This window comes from Ammodytes marinus (assembly GCF_949987685.1).
Source record: "Ammodytes marinus genome assembly, chromosome: 13".
Taxonomy (NCBI): Eukaryota; Metazoa; Chordata; class Actinopteri; order Uranoscopiformes; family Ammodytidae; genus Ammodytes; species Ammodytes marinus.
In genome coordinates, this window is record NC_137217.1 from 28,539,462 (window position 1) to 28,556,901 (window position 17,440).

At 39.3% G+C, this 17,440-nt stretch overlaps 2 protein-coding genes across 2 annotated transcripts in view; both read left to right on the top strand.

Annotated features, from left to right (window-relative positions):
* Window positions 1-6,642, top strand: part of LOC307259770 (lysosomal thioesterase PPT2-like) — a 9,957-nt gene extending 3,315 nt beyond the window's left edge. Inside the window, exons 3-8 of the mRNA XM_080039748.1 lie at window positions 717-812; window positions 1,294-1,398; window positions 2,903-2,986; window positions 3,335-3,419; window positions 4,150-4,204; window positions 5,197-6,642. Of these exons, the coding sequence (XP_079895874.1) occupies window positions 717-812; window positions 1,294-1,398; window positions 2,903-2,986; window positions 3,335-3,419; window positions 4,150-4,204; window positions 5,197-5,340 (569 nt within the window). The 3' untranslated portion in view covers window positions 5,341-6,642. The remainder of the gene's footprint in view (window positions 1-716; window positions 813-1,293; window positions 1,399-2,902; window positions 2,987-3,334; window positions 3,420-4,149; window positions 4,205-5,196) is intronic.
* Window positions 6,643-9,291: 2,649 nt separating this feature from the next.
* Window positions 9,292-17,398, top strand: LOC307259301 (lysosomal thioesterase PPT2-like). Its single transcript, XM_080039086.1, has 8 exons — window positions 9,292-9,526; window positions 12,350-12,503; window positions 14,055-14,150; window positions 14,637-14,741; window positions 14,863-14,946; window positions 15,306-15,390; window positions 16,087-16,141; window positions 16,528-17,398. Exons 1-8 carry the CDS (start codon window positions 9,365-9,367, stop codon window positions 16,669-16,671), a joined length of 885 nt encoding a protein of 294 aa, XP_079895212.1. The 5' UTR covers window positions 9,292-9,364; the 3' UTR covers window positions 16,672-17,398.
* The last annotated feature ends 42 nt before the right edge of the window (window positions 17,399-17,440 follow it).

Genomic DNA, 17,440 nt, shown 5'->3' on the forward strand with positions numbered 1-17,440 from the left:
GCACAACGCAATGGAAATATGTTACCCGCATGTTAAATAACACACACATACACACCCTCTTTCAGGCACACACACATTAAAGTAGAGGTACAATCTATATAGGCCTACCACCAGCCTTTAACTTTCACTTCCCCTTTACTGGCATAGCGAGATAGTTTTTTTTTTTTAAACCAAGTAGCTCACAACTCTCGCCATTTTGCATTTTTTGTTCTTCTTTCTTATGGATGTTTTTATGTACCAAAAGATTAAGAAGCAAAAATGTAATAACCAAACGCAAATGTCAAACTTTTACACCTTAGATCGGGCATGCAGCTGTGCACTGATTTTAATTTTTACAACTTTCATCAGAAAGAAAAAAAATCTTTATGAACTACTGTATATTTCCTGTAAATTCTATCCCCTACAACACACAAACAACTTGCTTTTTGGAAATTAAACATACATGCTTGGGGGTCAAGAAAACAAACAAATGATTGCTTCTGAAAAAACATTGATGATATTTTTCATTAGCCATGCTACAAATTTGATGCAACACGTGCAGTGGGAGGCATCCACTTCGTCTCCACAGTCATATCCGCTCCACTCTTAGCATAACAGATGGGCCTCTGAACAGAGGAATTAAACTATTTTAGATTTCACTGCAACAGATAATATACAATGTGTTTATAGATAGAAGTATGTCTCTTGACTTTGCCCTCTCCTTGTTTTGTCTCTAGGTGGTCTCCTTTGTCGGGCGCTTCTCTCCATGACTCCTGACCATAATGTGCACAGCTTCATTGCGCTGTCATCCCCACTGGCTGGGCAATATGGAGGTGAGGGGGATTCTTGTTATGTTATATTAAAGGTTCAGTAAGTGAGTTGGTCCTTTTAGGTAACTTCCTGTCAGTGACTGCAGTTAGCTGTCCCCTCTCTCAAGCCTACGTCACCACCACATGAACACACAACCGTCTTCATCAGATAGTGCCGCGATGGAGAGCAGCGGGTCATCGTTCACGGGCACAGAGACCCGCCTCTTCATAGTGCTCTATCTCCTGATTGGATAAAACGAGCGGGATACTCGACATTTTATCTGGCTAGTACTGCAAAGCTGAATGACTGGGAGACCTATGAACTGTGCACACTGTTTAAGTGATTGCTGTATGAATATAGAGTGATTTAACACAAATGTTAACATAACAATATCACTTACTTCTCCTTTAAGATACTCCATGATATCAAACTGTATTGATTACTATTGATTCCTTATTTGCTTTTATAATACTGGACTTCTTTTCTCACTGTCTTCCTCCACAGACACAGATTACATCAGGGTGTTTCCTAAATACATGAGGAAGGAGGTGTTTCGGTTTTGCTACAACAGAGTGGGGCAGAAATGTTCTGTTTGCGAATATTGGAATGGTAGGAATGATGAATGGTGTCTTCAGTGATTTGTAAAGAGAAAAAAAGATTTGATCTTTAAGGCGAGACACGGCAGGCAAAAACATCGTTTTTTTAAGCACTGGTCAATTTTGAGATTTGTGTCTATTTAGCTTCCATAACATGTCTTCTTTCATACTAGTATGGATAAAATGTCCAAAATATACGTTTTAGGTGTTTATTTTACTAAACTTTGACTGCTTGCGTCTGTATTTTGCTCCTAAATTCGTCAAAAGTGAGCATTCTAACGTAACATACAGCACCGCGACCGCTGTATGAATCATAATAACCATGGTACTGTTGGAAAGCTCTGAATCTCAAGAACAACGTTATCTGATCCAAATATGGTCATTTCCTTTGTATCAGTAACCAATCGTGAAAGTGTGAGGAGGGATTCAATGCTAGGAAAGCGACCTCATTGGCTAATGCACATTTCTGACGATGTGATTCGCTAAAAGGCATCACGTGATGCTAGCCCCGGGTAGCTCGAAAATCACAAAATAAAATGGGAAAAACGTCGAAAATATGCCAAACCAAGACAAAAAAAATACTTAATCAATTGGCTACGGACACTACATGATCGCCATTTGAAGGGGAGAAGTGTTAAAGACATGTAAATCACGCCGATCACGTCGGAGAGACACAGACTGTCAGACGATCAGAGGGGAGATGGTGGGGAGAGAGAGCGTCTGTGCCGACAGGAGCAGGTTGACAGACAGTGGCTAATAATGAATTAACCACGTTTAAATTAGCATGTGGATGTAAATGTTACTATGCTATGGTTTATATATGTTAAGCAGTGGTAGGCCTATATGGCATTGAAGGGTGTAGGGCCTAATTCAATAAATTACTCTAGCTATTATCAGCAGAATTCACGTTTTTATCTTTAACGGCCGTTTTCTCAAAATGAGCTTTTTCCAATACTCTGCGAAAGATATCTCAACTTCTAGACCACTGACATCAACCAAACTTTCTATGATCATTCATAGCACTATTTTAAAGGTTTTTACAGAAGGATTTGTTAATATATTGTTAATTGTCTGATTTATGATACATTTTCCTCCTAAAAACATGCCAAAAATGCATTTCTAAGACATGTACATAGTCTTTTTTGATTTATTAAATGAAAAAAGGCTGTATCCAAAATCTGTTCTGTAAAAACTTTAGAAACTAATATGTGGTTAAAATAAAATAGAGATTTTAACTCTGGCTTTATCCAACATCTCAAAATCTTTCTCGAAAAATGACCCAAATTTACGCATAATTGGTTAAATATTGCCATATTTGCATATTTAATAAAATATTAAAGAAAAACATGTAATACAAAAAATTATTGTGTTTGTGTCAGTAATCAACTGGCAAAGTTTCATGATGATATCTATAAGTTAAAAAAAAATCCCTATTCACCTGGGGTGTCTCGCCTTAACTGAAGATATAAATGAAAATGTGCTACAACAACAACAGATACTTATCTTTTCCTCCTCAGACCCTCACCATAGGGACCGCTACCTGAAGCAGAAAAGCTTCCTGGCGATCCTCAATGGAGACATACCCCACAGTCACATGAAAGGTAATGGAATGAATGGTAGCTTTGTACTGTACACTTGTAAATGGCTGTGGCTCAGGTGGTAGAGAGGGTCGAAGGGTTGGTGGTTCGATTCCCGCCCTGCCACTTGTGTCATGGTTGTTGTGTCCTTGGGCAAGACACTTCACCCAACTTGCCTTGTGTGAATGTCAATAGTTAGCCAGTATGAATGTGTGTGTGTGAATGGTTACGTGTAAATGGGAAGGTCTCCCTCGAAAAAGAGTCTCTGGACTCAATGGGATTTACCTGTATAAATAAAGGTAAAAAAATAAATAAAAAAAGTGCAGTAAGAATGTCCAGTAATAATGCATATCTCCACTTCACCCCTCTCAGCATGGAGGGAGAACTTCCTGCTCATCAAGAAGCTTGTGCTGATTGGAGGACCAGATGATGGAGTCATCACACCGTGGCAGTCAAGGTTAGCCTTTCGTCCAAGTTTTAGGATGTGTTCGAAAAGCCCTACTAACGTCCTACTCATACTAATTTTGACGTCAATTTGAGTGTGTTGTGGTTGTGTATGCAAGTTTGTGTATGCGAGAAATGCCCGGATGAGTACATGCTTCCAGGAAGATTTTGTGTATGGATCGACAGGTTACTTTTCCTACTCAACTGCCACGGAAGTTTTTTTTTTTATTCTTTATTGGTCCGACGAACCTCGCATACACAATCGATCGTTAAGTAGACAGTAGCATACATGTTGAGTTTGTAGGAGGGAGGATGTTAGTAGGGCTTTTAGAAAAAACACAGCCTTACAGTTCATCTCTGTACTGTTGATCCTCCGTCATTCCAATATGCCTGTGATAAAGAAGCTTAATTACACAGTGGTGTTACTCATTACTTTTGTATAACATGCTCATAAGGGCAGAACAATTCAATCAGAGAGGAACACTTTAAATATTAGCATACTGTATATGCAGCCTTTTTTCCCCATGTAAACATTACATACAATTATACAATTGGTGAACAGGCTTTCCAATTAATAAAGGGAGAAATTGAAAGCACTACTTTTTGTTTAAGTTCTGACTTTATTTTAGTTAAATATATTGTTTGCCTCTGTCCTTTTCCGTCTTATCTTTGCTATTCGATATAGTTTTTTAAGGAGAATATTGACCTGAACTATTAACAGCTGTTTTCTCTTTTCTAAACAGCCACTTTGGATTCTATGACAGTAACGAACAGATTGTAGAAATGAGGAACCAGGAGGTAAGATGCAAACTAAAGTACACATTTCTCCAATACTATCCAGTTGCAGCCCCGGAGACAAACACCCTGGCGTGACAACAACACCCTGGCGTGACAACAACACCCAGGCGTGACAACAACACCCAGGCGTGACAAGTTACCTGTAGATTTTATTTTTGCAACGTCATAAACTTCAAAGTTGTAAACAACGTCAAACAATAACAAGACAGCAGACCGATACTAAGTTTGTGTTATTTATATTGTTTTGGCGATTAGGTTCAGGCATCACAGCTGGGTGGTTAGGGTTAGGGCAAGGGGACAGGGAGAGGTTAGAATATAGATAGAACATTGACGGAACACCGCGGCGGCCATCTTGAGTACGTCACGTCAAACAATAAAAAAGACCGCAGACCGATAGGCTACTAAGTTTGTGTTATTTATATTGTTTTGAGGATTAGGTTCAGGCATCACAGCTGGGTGGTTAGGGTTAGGGCACATGAGTGACGTAGCAGACATGTCATGGAAGCTAAATAGTCAAAAATCACGTCCGTCACGCCAGGGTGTTTTTGTCACACCAGGGTGTTTGTCTCCGGGGCTGCAGCTGGACCCTACTCCATTTCATTGAAACTCTGTTAAACCTCATGCATTGCCTAGGGGGCGCCCTTAGCTCAGTAAGTAGGGTGTCCCCTCCCCCGGGGCTGGGCCCAGCAGCAGACCTGGGTTTGATTCCCACCCGTAGTCGTTCTCTACATGTCACTCCCCCTCTCTGCCCCATTTCACCTCTGTCTCTTCATACTGTCAAATAAAGCATAAAAATGCCAAAAAAAAAAAAAAAAAAAACTCATGCATTGCCTTGCTTAATTTTTATTTCTCAAATGAAACAGCCGTCTCTCCTTTTATTGTGTAATAAATTGTTGCGTTGTTTTTATAAAACATACAAACAAAGAAAATATAAGGAGAAAATAAATTGTTGCTTTGGGTGACTCCTTTCTCTCCATCTCTCCCTTTAACAGTTTTACAAGAACGATACGTTTGGGCTGAAGATTCTTGACGCTCGCGGTGACGTGGAGACGTGTGTTCACTCTGGTGTGAAGCACGTCTATTGGCACTTAAACCAAACAGTGTTCAGGACCTGCATACAGAAGTGGCTCACATGAAAAAACAACAACTCACCCGCGGCCGCACTGAGTGTGAGAGATGTCCATGCAAGGTGTAGCTCAATTGAAATAGACTATATAGATGTCCAATGGCTCCTGCATGGGCGAAGATGTGCAGAATAGATCAATTATATATATGCCCAGCGTTCCAATAACCGTACTTCCCTACTATTTAGTATGCCAGAAAAAGATTTAGGATGTCCCAATAAATGCACGTCAATTGTAGTATGCTGAAAATACATAAATGTCCCACTAAGTCGCATTTTGGAGTATTCGGCTTTATTATTGACATTTCTCGACATAATGAAAAATAAAATCTTCCTTATCTGATTTTTTTGCGCTCCTGTGGCCCTAAAACTCTCCTGTACTTAAGTATGTAGTGTAGTAAAAATAAAAAGTATGTGATTTGAGGGGCGCCCTTAGCTCAGTTGGTAGGGCGTCCCCCCCATGGGCCTCGGCCAGCAGCGGACCCAGGTTCGATTCCAGCCCGCGGTCGTTCTCTGCATGTCACTCCCCTCTCTGCCCCATTTCAACTCTGTCTCTATACTATAAATAAAAGCATAAAAATGCCAAAAAAATATCTAAAAAAAAAAAGTATGTGATTTGGAACGCAGATTTAGACCGCCCCCTTTTCTCCTTTTTGTAGTTGTGCTAACAATATTGCTCTGGGATTGGCAATGGAGCTCTGTCAGTTGGTTGGGTTCAGACCGTAACAGATAAGCAACAATTGGATGGAACACCATGACACATTGTACAAACATTCCTGATCCCTTAGAGGAAAACTCTATTGCTTTGGTGATACCCGGTGTTTCCTCTGACACGCCAAACTAAAATTGCAAACATTATAATCATGACACTTGCTTAACATCAGCATGTGCTATTAGCATTATCATTGTGGGCAACATTTCCATGCTAATTCTAGCACTAAGCACAAAGCACCACCGTGCCTAAGAACAGCTCAAAGACCCACTGAAGGCACAAAGCTAGAAATAACGTTGAAGCAAATTGCTTAATGAGGCATTGTGGGAACTATGGAGTAACAGGACTCATTTGCATTAATGATCAATTATGCTTTGAAATTATAGAAACATTCTTAAAAGGTCATTAATATATCAGGTAACAGTCTGTAGTGACACAGTGAGCTGACGATCACGATCAATCATTTGCTGTCCTATGATGGAAGTTTTTTTATATTTAGGAGTGTTGTAAAGGTTTTTGAATTCACACTGCAATGAATGACATTGTATTTGATTCTTGGAGAATATCTGATATCTGTACTGTACTTAATATCTGTATTAAACTATTTTGTACGAACACGAGTCTCTAAATATCTAAGATGGTTTATTCACTTAATTTAATTGGCATGCAATCGACCATTACATCCATTCTGTAATTCAAAACTAAGTCATTCCAAAATGCACAATTCAGAATCCCCCAAAGCATTACAATTCAGGATCGGTTTGAATAGTGTGTAAGTTACACATACAGTATTACAGGAGAGAGAGAGAGAGAGAGTATATAATAGTTTATTGAAAGGGAATTTGCAACAATTTGGGAAGCTCTGAAAGCCTATTTGAGAGGTGAAATTATATAATTTGCAGCATACAAAAATAAGTGTACAAAACAGAAACAAACTGAAATAGCTGATCAGATTCTGAACATAGACAGACCATATGCTAACTCACCTTGATTGATTGATTGATTGATTGATTGATTGATTGATTGATTGATTGATTGAAACCTTTATTTATTCAAACTCGAAAGGCATTGAGGTTCCCCTCATTTACAACGCCGACGAGCGCACACAACACAACAACAACAATAACAACAGAGTGACAGAATAAAACAGAGAAACACAAAATCCTAGCAACTCTGTTCCTTCATCTGAACTTTACAAAGAACGTTTAAAACTTCAGACAGAATTCAACCTTCTTTCCTCTCGTCAAGTTGCTGACCAGTTGCTTAGGAGCAGAAGTACTTTTTACGAACATGGTGACAAGATTGGCAAACTCCTGGCCAATCAACTGCGCGGATTTAGAGCGAAGCAACTCATCCCTGGAATTCGGACAGACAGTGGGTGTACAACATCAGATCAGAAATTGATAAACGAAAAGTTCAAAACATTCTATTCAAATTTGTATAGTTCTGATTGTACAGTAGACGCAGCGGTGATGGAAACCTTTTTCAGTGGCCTGAACATGCCTTCCCTTTCTCAGGACCTGAGATATAGCCTTGAGGCACCTATTACTCAGAAAGAAATTTTTGCAGCAATAACATCTATGCAATCAGGCAAATCTCCTGGTCAAGACGGACTTTCATCTGACTTTTTTAAGAAATGTACAGCCGAATTATCGCCTTTTTTATGTTAGTATGTCAGTATTCTCAGACTCATTTGACTCAGGTAAACTCCCGCCTTCGTTCTACCAGGCCTGTATTTCCTTGTTGTTAAAAAAGGATAAATAGATTGTGCATCATTCCGACCAATTCTGTGACATCACAGAAAGAGAAATGTAGGGTTAGACAGTGAGACCATAAAACACTCTTTCTGCCTTTTCTCAGGCTAAAATGATCCGATTTCAATTTTTTTTGCACATTTATACTAAATAGGATCTCCGAGTTTAATACACCTTCATATTCCAACCGGTGAAGTAGGCCTTTAAGGTCCTGATCAGACAGTAGATAGGATTCCCAGGTAAGCCCAACTAGAACAGCAGGTTTTTCTTTGGAGCTATGAGTGTAACGACAAAAAAATGTTTCTGAGGAAATGTTTTCTGCGGGTGAGCTGCAGGGCTTATGTATAGTGTTTGAAGTATGTTGTACAATGCTAAGTATAATGTACAATGCTAAGGAAGGGTGGGGGGGGGGGGGGGGCGGGGGCACCACAAAGCATCACAATTCAGAATCCCCCAAAGCATTACAATTCAGGATCGGTTTGAATAGTGTGTAAGTTACACATACAGTATTACAGGAAGCATGAAGAACAATACCTTTAAAGAAGCCTTTCTTTTTTTGTCAGGAAAGAGTGATTTTAAAAATCTGTGTGGAAAATGGCTCTGGAATGTAACATCTCACACTAGAGGAAACAAGCAACTATAAAGCAATGGCACATTTCTGCCTACTCCATTACTGTCATGAAAAGCATCCCGGGCACCCACTGGATCAACCTGCAAAGCATGCATCCGGGTGCAACATTTCAGACATACAAGGGGGTTGGAATCTTTTACATGCAGAGGGTGGATGGGGGCTCCGCTTGAAAGCATCTATAGATACTGTACCTGCCTGCCTGACTGAGAGAGAGAGAGAGAGAGAGAGAGAGAGAGAGAGAGAGAGAGAGAGAGAGAGAGAGAGAGAGAGAGAGAGAGAGAGAGAGTATATACTAGTTTATTGTAAGGGAATTTGGTGCGATAGACTGGTGGCTCTAAGTTTTTTTGTCTTATTTAATGCCTTTTCTCTCTCATTCACTTGAAAAAAAAGTTTTATCAACAAGCTGGTTTTTCCAATTTAACCGTTTTTCTGAACTGTTTTTTTTAACGTTTTTCTTAGTAAATACCTACACACGTTGTATGGGTAAAGTCAAGAAGGTTGTTTGACTAACTTGTTTGGCTCATTTTACTATTAATTTGAACTGAAATAAAAGTTTTCTTTGTCTTTAATTCTCTTCACCAGAGTACACCAAATTGCCCATTTTACATGTTCAAATCACAAAAAATTCAGGGGTTTGTTTTCGGATATGTCACCTTTTTCATGTCTTATGAGTTTGCATGCCTGACACTAGTGAGGCCATAAAAACGCCTGCTAAGTGTCTGCATACCCCCCAGAAAGTGGGTAGTTGCGCCCCTGGATGGCACTGCTGAAGACCATGCGTAATTGACCGCTAAACACGGATGTGATCGCAACATCACAAACGATAATACAATCAGGAAGCATTCATTGAGATCTCTCTCACGCCCCTTGGGCAAAAGCCTCGTTGCGGACTAATCTCTCAGTCAGACCGACCTCTCACCTGCGACCGACCCGGGGGAAGATGATGAAGACCCCGCAGATCATCCGAGGATCACCGGTGTCTCCGCTGCTTCTGCTGCTGCTGACAGGAGTTTGCATTGACGGGTACAAGCCTGTCATCATCGTGCACGGTGTGTTGGATGGACCGAAACAGTTCAAAATCCTGACTCACTTCATAACCAAGGTAAGAGGACAACTCAAAAACGAACATGTCAAAATATGTAAAGTAAATAAACTGTTAGAAGCACTCAGATCTTAAAGATTATATTTATATATTTTTATTTTTATTTTTTTACTATGGAAAAGGGGTAGGATTAAATAAGTGTTTACTTCTTCCTGCTCCTTTTCGGGCATGTCACATCAATACAGATCATTTGTTTTCTTTTTTTTTTTCTTTTTGTGAAGTCTTTTAAACATAAATTTAGTTTGTTGTATTTTTGTGCTTTTCATTTAGTTTTGTATTGTTTTTGATATGTCTGAAATAAAATAAAAAATTAAAATGAAATGAAAGATAAGTAACGGTAATAATATCACACTATATAAAAATATTTTTTTTTTTGGTAAGAGTACAACTTTTTTAAGTAACAAAAGTAAGTCCAGAATGGCTTATTTCGGAATAATGTTATTATTGCGTTATGAATAGTGATGCATTTGGTGTAAGCATCCTTTTAACGTTTCAGCTAAAAGGTCTCACTGAAAAACTATAAGGATTCATAATTATTTATCAGTTGATTATATTGTATTTTAATGATCTGAATCAAAGTTGCCTCACTAAAATGTTTAACTACATTTTGTAAAAAGCACAATGTTCTCCAATGTGTAATGGAGTGATGATATAAAGTAGCATAAAATGGACAGAGCTGAAAATTGTACTTAACACTTGAGTAAATGTACGTACAGTATTTATTTACCTTTCGACACTGATTCAAATATGTTTAAGGTTTGGTGCATGTGTTTTTGGTGAACCATAAACCCAATGATTCATTCGATAAGCATCTATTCAAAGAAACTCTTGAAAAAGTAGATTCTCACAAACAGATTATTTTTGTAAAGGAACTCTCAGATTTCAGGTGAAGTGAAAGTCAGACAGACAGGTAATTATTTCTGTTCCCCTGTTCATTTCTATTCCTCATAGTTGGAAGAGCTTCAGTATCAGATCCTGACTGATCTGACTGGATTGACTGGTATACACTCTGTCATCAGCTTGATGTTTTTTTGACAGTTAAAGGAATACTTCATCCATATGTACGGAAGAGGATTAGGGCCACACATGAAAAAAAAAAAAAAATTAAAGAAAAAAAGTTCTGACTTTATTCTCAGAATTCTGACTTTTTTGTTCATGAAATTCTGACTTTTTTTTTGTTCATGAAATTCTGACTTTTTTTTGTATTCATGGAATTCTGACTTTTTTTTGTTCATGGAATTCTGACTTTTTTTTTTTTCATGAAAAAAAAAAGTCAGAATTCTGACTTTAAAGTCAGAACTACGGGTACTTGTAAGGACCAACCTCCGTGGGAGAGCCTACTTGTGCAAAAATGACTTCCCTTAGCGACTTATTGCGGGTTCGAGGGGTTCAAGAAGAAGTTGTTTGTTAATGGAAGACCAAAAGGTGAGTGAAACTGTAATATGTGTTGTTTTGGTACAGGGTGCATGTCTTTTAATAGGTCCATGGTGCATGAGGTGACAGTGTGCATATTAGCTAACACATGTGCAACTCTAGGCACCAAAACAACACATATAGTTTCACGCACCTTTTGGTCTTCCATAAACGAAATGGCTTCTTCAGGAACCCCTCGAACCCGCAAGAAGTCGCTAATGGAAGCCATTTTAGCACAAGTAGGCTAGGGCTACTGGCTACTCTCATGGACGGCTACTCTGCATGTGGTTTCCTCCTACTGCATAAAGCAAAGTGTCTCTCCCACGGAGGTTGGTCCTTACAAGTACCCGTAGTTCTGACTTTAAAGTCAGAATTCTGACTCTTTTTTTTTTCATGAACAAAAAAAAAAGTCAGAATTCATGAACAAAAAAAAAGTCTGAATTTCATGAACAAAAAAAAAAGTCAGAATTTCATGAAAAAAAAGTCAGAATTCTGAGAATAAAGTCAGAACTTTTTTTTTTTTTTACCTTTTTTTTTTTTCATGTGTGGCCCTAATCCTCTTCCGTACATATGAAACCAGCGTTCTATAATTATAAAATCGCTATTATAATATAATGAATGAAGTTTTTCTTCCCTCAGTCTTTCCTCAGTTTTCCCTTGGTCTTTTAAAAGTCCCCAGAGCTAGGACTAAACAGGGAGAGGCGGCATTCAGCGTTTATGCGCCCAATGTCTGGAACGGACTGCCAGAGAGTCTGAGGTCCGCTGAGACTCTCAGCTCTTTTAAATCGGGTCTCAAAACGTTCTTGTTTCCCTTTTAACCTGTAATTTTTTTATTTTATTTTTTGGTAAAATGTTTTAATTATTTTATTTAAATGTTGTATTTTTATCCATGTTTTAAATTTGTTCCTTTTTTGTATTTGTATTCTTTATTTGATTTTAACCCTGTGAAGCACCTTGAGTGGCCCTGTGCCTGAAATGTGCTCTATAAATAAAATTGCCTTGCCTTGCCTTGCCTTGCCTTGCCTTGCCTTGCCTTGCCTTGCCTTGCCTTGCCTTGCCTTGCCTTGCCTTGCCTTGCCTTGCCTTGCCTTGCCTTGCCTTGCCTTGCCTTGCCTTGCCTTGCCTTGCCTTGGCCCAGCTCTCCTGTAAATCCTAACCCTATATTTTCACATGTGTGATGTCACACATGGGAAAATATAGGGTTAGACAGTTAGACCATAAAACACTCTTTCCGCCTTTTTCTCAGGCTAGGCTGAACCGATTTTTAACATTTTTGCACATTTATTCGACATAGGATTTCAGAGTTCAATACACCTTCATAGTTCCACTGGTGAAGTAGGTCTTTAACTCGATCTATGATTACAGTGTTTCTACTATGTTTCTCCCCTGCCACTCACTCCCTTTTCACAGGAGCATCCGGGCACTGAGGTGCACGTGATTGACCTGTATGACGGCCTGAAAAGTTTTGAGCCACTGTGGAAACAAGTCGAAGGCTTCAAGAAGTCTTTCAACTCCATCATGAAACATGCCAACGATGGAGCCCATCTACTGTGCTTCTCACAAGGTCCTCTTTCACATTCACACATCACAGATACACTTCTAAATATACTCACTCTCACACACACCCTGTCATTGCCAATTTAATATTTCACCCATGAAACAAGAAGTCTTTGAGCGCTGTGGAAGCTATTTTATATTGATTAGTTTAATATTACTCTTTGACTTGAGCTGTGATTAAATCAGCTTGATGGGGCTGACACTCTAAACTTCCTAATGGATTCAAAGTAAACCCATAATATCATTGTCATCATCCTGAGCAACTCCTAGACTCAAATTAGCATTGAGTCAACAAGAGCCAGACTCGATTGATACATTGTTGGTCTACCTACCATCTGACCATGTCAATATAAAACAGCACTTTGTGTGTATACATCTCAGTCAAGACCCTGCAGCATTACTCTAAGCAGGATGCTCTGGTCTTTCTCTCCATAGATGATTGCTGAGTCTGACCATCATCATCTGTATTGTCTTTTGAAACTAAGTAAAGATTTTTTTTCATGTTGGACTTGAGGGAAGTTTTCTTCACCAAAAAAAAGTTATTCCACGGCGCTCATCTAGGGCCAGTTTGTGTTACGACACCTATTTTAAACATTAGTGAGGGGTGTGAGTGTCAGAGTCGACATATCTTGCTAGTAAAAGATTTTTTGAATTAGGAAGAGACCAGAATGGGTATAAAACTTATCAACCAGGTAAAGTGCAAAGTAACCCTGGGGTGGGATGATCCCGAAAAGCCCTATAGATTCACCTTAGTGCCTATGTAATTTAAAAAAATAATCATTACTATTATTTTAATTGCCTGCACTGGAGTATAACATCATGCATTATTATGTTATCTTGTGGTGCAGTCCTGTGGAAGGGCCCTGTTTCAAATACAGTATAGAGGTTCACATGGTGCATATTCCTAAATAAAGCTCAGTACTATTCCAGTGCATGAGCGCGGGTTGGTGTCTGAGTCGGGGCACAAGAGCAAATCTTTGCCCCGAAACAACTACAAAAATAGAACAAATTATCTTGTGACAGACATTGGCCTCAAGCGATGTCAATTGTGAAAAGGAAGAACATTGCAGCATGTTGCATTGTGGGTAATGGAGGCAACAGGTTTGTTTTAGCAAAGAATAATAATACGTAGAATAAAATAAGATGAGATCTCTGGTTCTGCTGCATCGATTTTGATCATATTTGAAACCATATGACTAGTCTGATGATGGGCATCCTTAAAAAATAGGATTATGAGTTTTCTGTTATAGTATCAAGTGGATTAATCAGCAAAAGTATGTGTTTCAAACCTGTTGTGTGTCAACAATAACTTAGCATTATAATCTTTATGAAAGGGGGATTTACAACAGGACTCTTCTATTAGTTTTAGTCAGTTGTGCAGTGGGAGGCATCCACTTTGTCACCACAGTCATATCCGCTCCACTCTTAGCATTACAGATGGGCCTCTACAGAGGAATTAAACTATACTAGGGATCACTGCATCAGATCATATACTATGTGTTTGGTCTGCTATAAGCATGTCTCTCTTGACTTTGTCCTCTGCTTGTTTTGTCTCTAGGTGGTCTCCTTTGTAGGGCGCTTCTCTCCGTGATTCCAGACCATAATGTGCACAGCTTCATTGCGCTGTCATCCCCACTGGCTGGACAATATGGAGGTGAGGGGGATTCTTGTTGTGTTATATTAAAGGTTCAGTAAGTGAGTTGGTCCTTTTAGGTAACTTCCTGTCAGTGACTGCAGTTAGCTGTCCCCTCCCTCAAGCCTACGTCACCACCACATGAACACACAGCCGTCTTCATCAGATAGTGCCGCGATGGAGAGCAGCGGGTCATCGTTCACGGGCACAGAGACCCGCCTCTTCATAGCACTCTATCTCCTGATTGGATAAAACGAGCGGGATACTCGACATTTTATCTGGCTATTACTGCAAAGCTGAATGACTGGGAGACCTGTATTATGAACTGTGCATACTGTTTAAGTGATTGCTGTATGAATATAGAGTGATTTAACACAAATGTTAACATAAAAATATCACTTACTTCTCCTTTAAGATACTCCATGATATCAAACTGTATTGATTACTATTGATTCCTTATTTGCTTTTATAATACTGGACTTCTTTTCTCACTGTCTTCCTCCACAGCCACAGATTACGATTGGGTGTTTCCTAAATACACGACGAAGGAGATATTTCGGTTGTGCTACAGCTGGTTGGGGCAGAAAATTTCTGTTTGCGAATATTGGAATGGTAGGAATGATGGATGGTGTCTTCAGTGATTTGTAAAGAGAAAAAAAGATTTGATCTTTAACTGAAGATATAAATGAAAATGTGCTACAACAACAACAGATACTTATCTTTTCCTCCTCAGACCCTCACCATAGGGACCGCTACCTGAAGCAGAAAAGCTTCCTGGCGAAACTCAATGGAGACATACCCCACAGTCACATGAAAGGTAATGGAATGAATGGTAGCTTTGTACTGTACACTTGTAAATGACTGTGGCTCAGGTGGTAGAGCGGGTCGACCAATGATCGAAGGGTTGGCGGTTCGATTCCCGCCCTGCCACTTGTGTCATGGTTGTTGTGTCCTTGGGCAAGACACTTCACCCAATTTGCCTTGTGTGAATGTCGATAGTTAGCCTGTATGAATGTGTGTGTGAATGGTTACGTGTAAATGGGAACAGGTCTCCCTCGAAAAAGAGTCTCCGGTCTTAAAGGGATTTACCTGTATAAATAAAGGTAAAAAAATAAATGAAAAAAATGCAGTAAGAATGTCCAGTAATAATGCATATCTCCACTTCACCCCTCTCAGCATGGAGGAAGAACTTCCTGCTCATCAAGAAGCTTGTGCTGATTGGAGGACCAGATGATGGAGTCATCACACCGTGGCAGTCCAGGTTAGCCTTTTGTCCAAGTTTTAGGCTGTGTTCGAAAAGCCATACTAACGTCCTACTCATACTCATTTTGACGTCAATTTGAGTGTGTTGTGGTTGTGTATGCGAGTTTGTGTAAGCGAGAAATGCCCGGATGAGTACTTGCTTCCGGGAAGATTTTGTGTATGGATCGACAGGTTACTTTTCCTACTCAACTGCCACGGAAGTTTTTTTTTTAATTCTTTATTTGTCCGACGAACCTCGCATACACAATCGATCGTTAAGTAGACAGTAGTATACATGTTGAGTATAGGAGGGAGGATGTTAGTAGGGCTTTTAGAAAAAACACAGCCTTACAGTTCATCTCCGTACTGTTGATCCTCCGTCATTCCAATATGCCTGTGATAAAGAAGCTTAATTACACAGTGGTGTTACTCATTACTTTTGTATAACATGCTCATAAGGGCAGAACAATTCAATCAGAGAGGAACACTTTAAATATTAGCATACTGTATATGCAGCCTTTTTTCCCCATGTAAACTTTCATGTAAAGCTTTCCAATTAAAAAAAGGAGAAATTGAAAGCACTACTTTTTCTTTAAGTTCTGACTTTATTTTAGTTAAATATATTGTTTGCCTCTGTCCTTTTCCGTCTTATCTTTGATATTCGATATAGTTTTTTTAGGAGAATATTAACAGCTGTTTTCTCTTTTCTAAACAGCCACTTTGGATTCTATGACAGTAACGAACAGATTGTAGGAATGAGGAACCAGAAGGTAAGATGCAAACTAAAGTACACATTTAGCTCAGTAGGTAGGGTGTCCCCTCCCCCGGGGCTGGGCCCAGCAGCAGACCCGGGTTTGATTCCAGCCCGCGGTCGTTCTCTACATGTCACTCCCCCTCTCTGCCCCATTTCACCTCTGTCTCTTCATACTGTCAAATAAAGCATAAAAACGCCAAAAAATATAAAAAAGATGAAAATATAAAAAATCATGCATTGCCTTGCTTCATTTTTATTTCTCAAATGAAACATCCATCTCTCCTTTTATTGTGTAATAAATTGTTGCGTTGTTTTTATAAAACATACAAACAAAGAAAATATAAGGAGAAAATAAATTGTTGCTTTGGGTGACTCCTTTCTCTCTATCTCTCCCTTTGACAGTCTTACAAGAACGATACGTTTGGGCTGAAGATTCTTGACGCTCGCGGTGACGTGGAGACGTGTGTTCACTCTGGTGTGGAGCACGTCCATTGGCACTCAAACCACACAGTGTTCAGGACCTGCATACAGAAGTGGCTCATATGAAAACAACAACAACTCACCCCACCGCGGCCGCACTGAGTGTGAGAGATGTCCATGCAAGGTGTAGCTCAATTGAAATAGACTAGATGCGAAAAAGGACAAATGTGTATGTTGTTCATTATTGCATGTTAACACACACACACACACACACACACACACACACACACACACACACACACACACACACACACACACACACGCACACACACACACACACACGCGCGTAACATTTAAAGACACAAAAAAAGAAAAATCCATGTCCTGTGATCTCCACCGTAGTTCCCCCCTCCCTTCTCAGCAATGCTACAAGCTTTATTTCTCATAGTGCCTCATAAATGTGTTTCCATACTTCATTAAATTGATTTGTTTTGTTGTTGTCTTCGGATAATGTATTTTCTATGGTCAGATAATATTTCTGAAGTTCTTTCCAGTTCTTTAATGTAGGAGCCTCTGCATCTTTCCAGTATTTTAAAATTAGTTTCTTGTAAACAAGGGAAGAAAGCATAATTAGCCATCCCATAGGGTACCTTACACCCTCGGGGTTCTGAAAAATGCACAGCTGAGCTGAGAACTGCATTTTTGTTTTACAAATGGTTGATATCCATTCTTGGATTTCATTCCAACCTTTGTTCACTTTCATACAATGCCAAAAGGCGTGTATGAGGGAGTCCTGAGAGCCACACTTCACACACTGGTCAGAGGAGTCAGCATAAAACTTATGTAATTTATCTCTAGTATAATATATTCTTGTCATCAGTTTATATTGTATTAA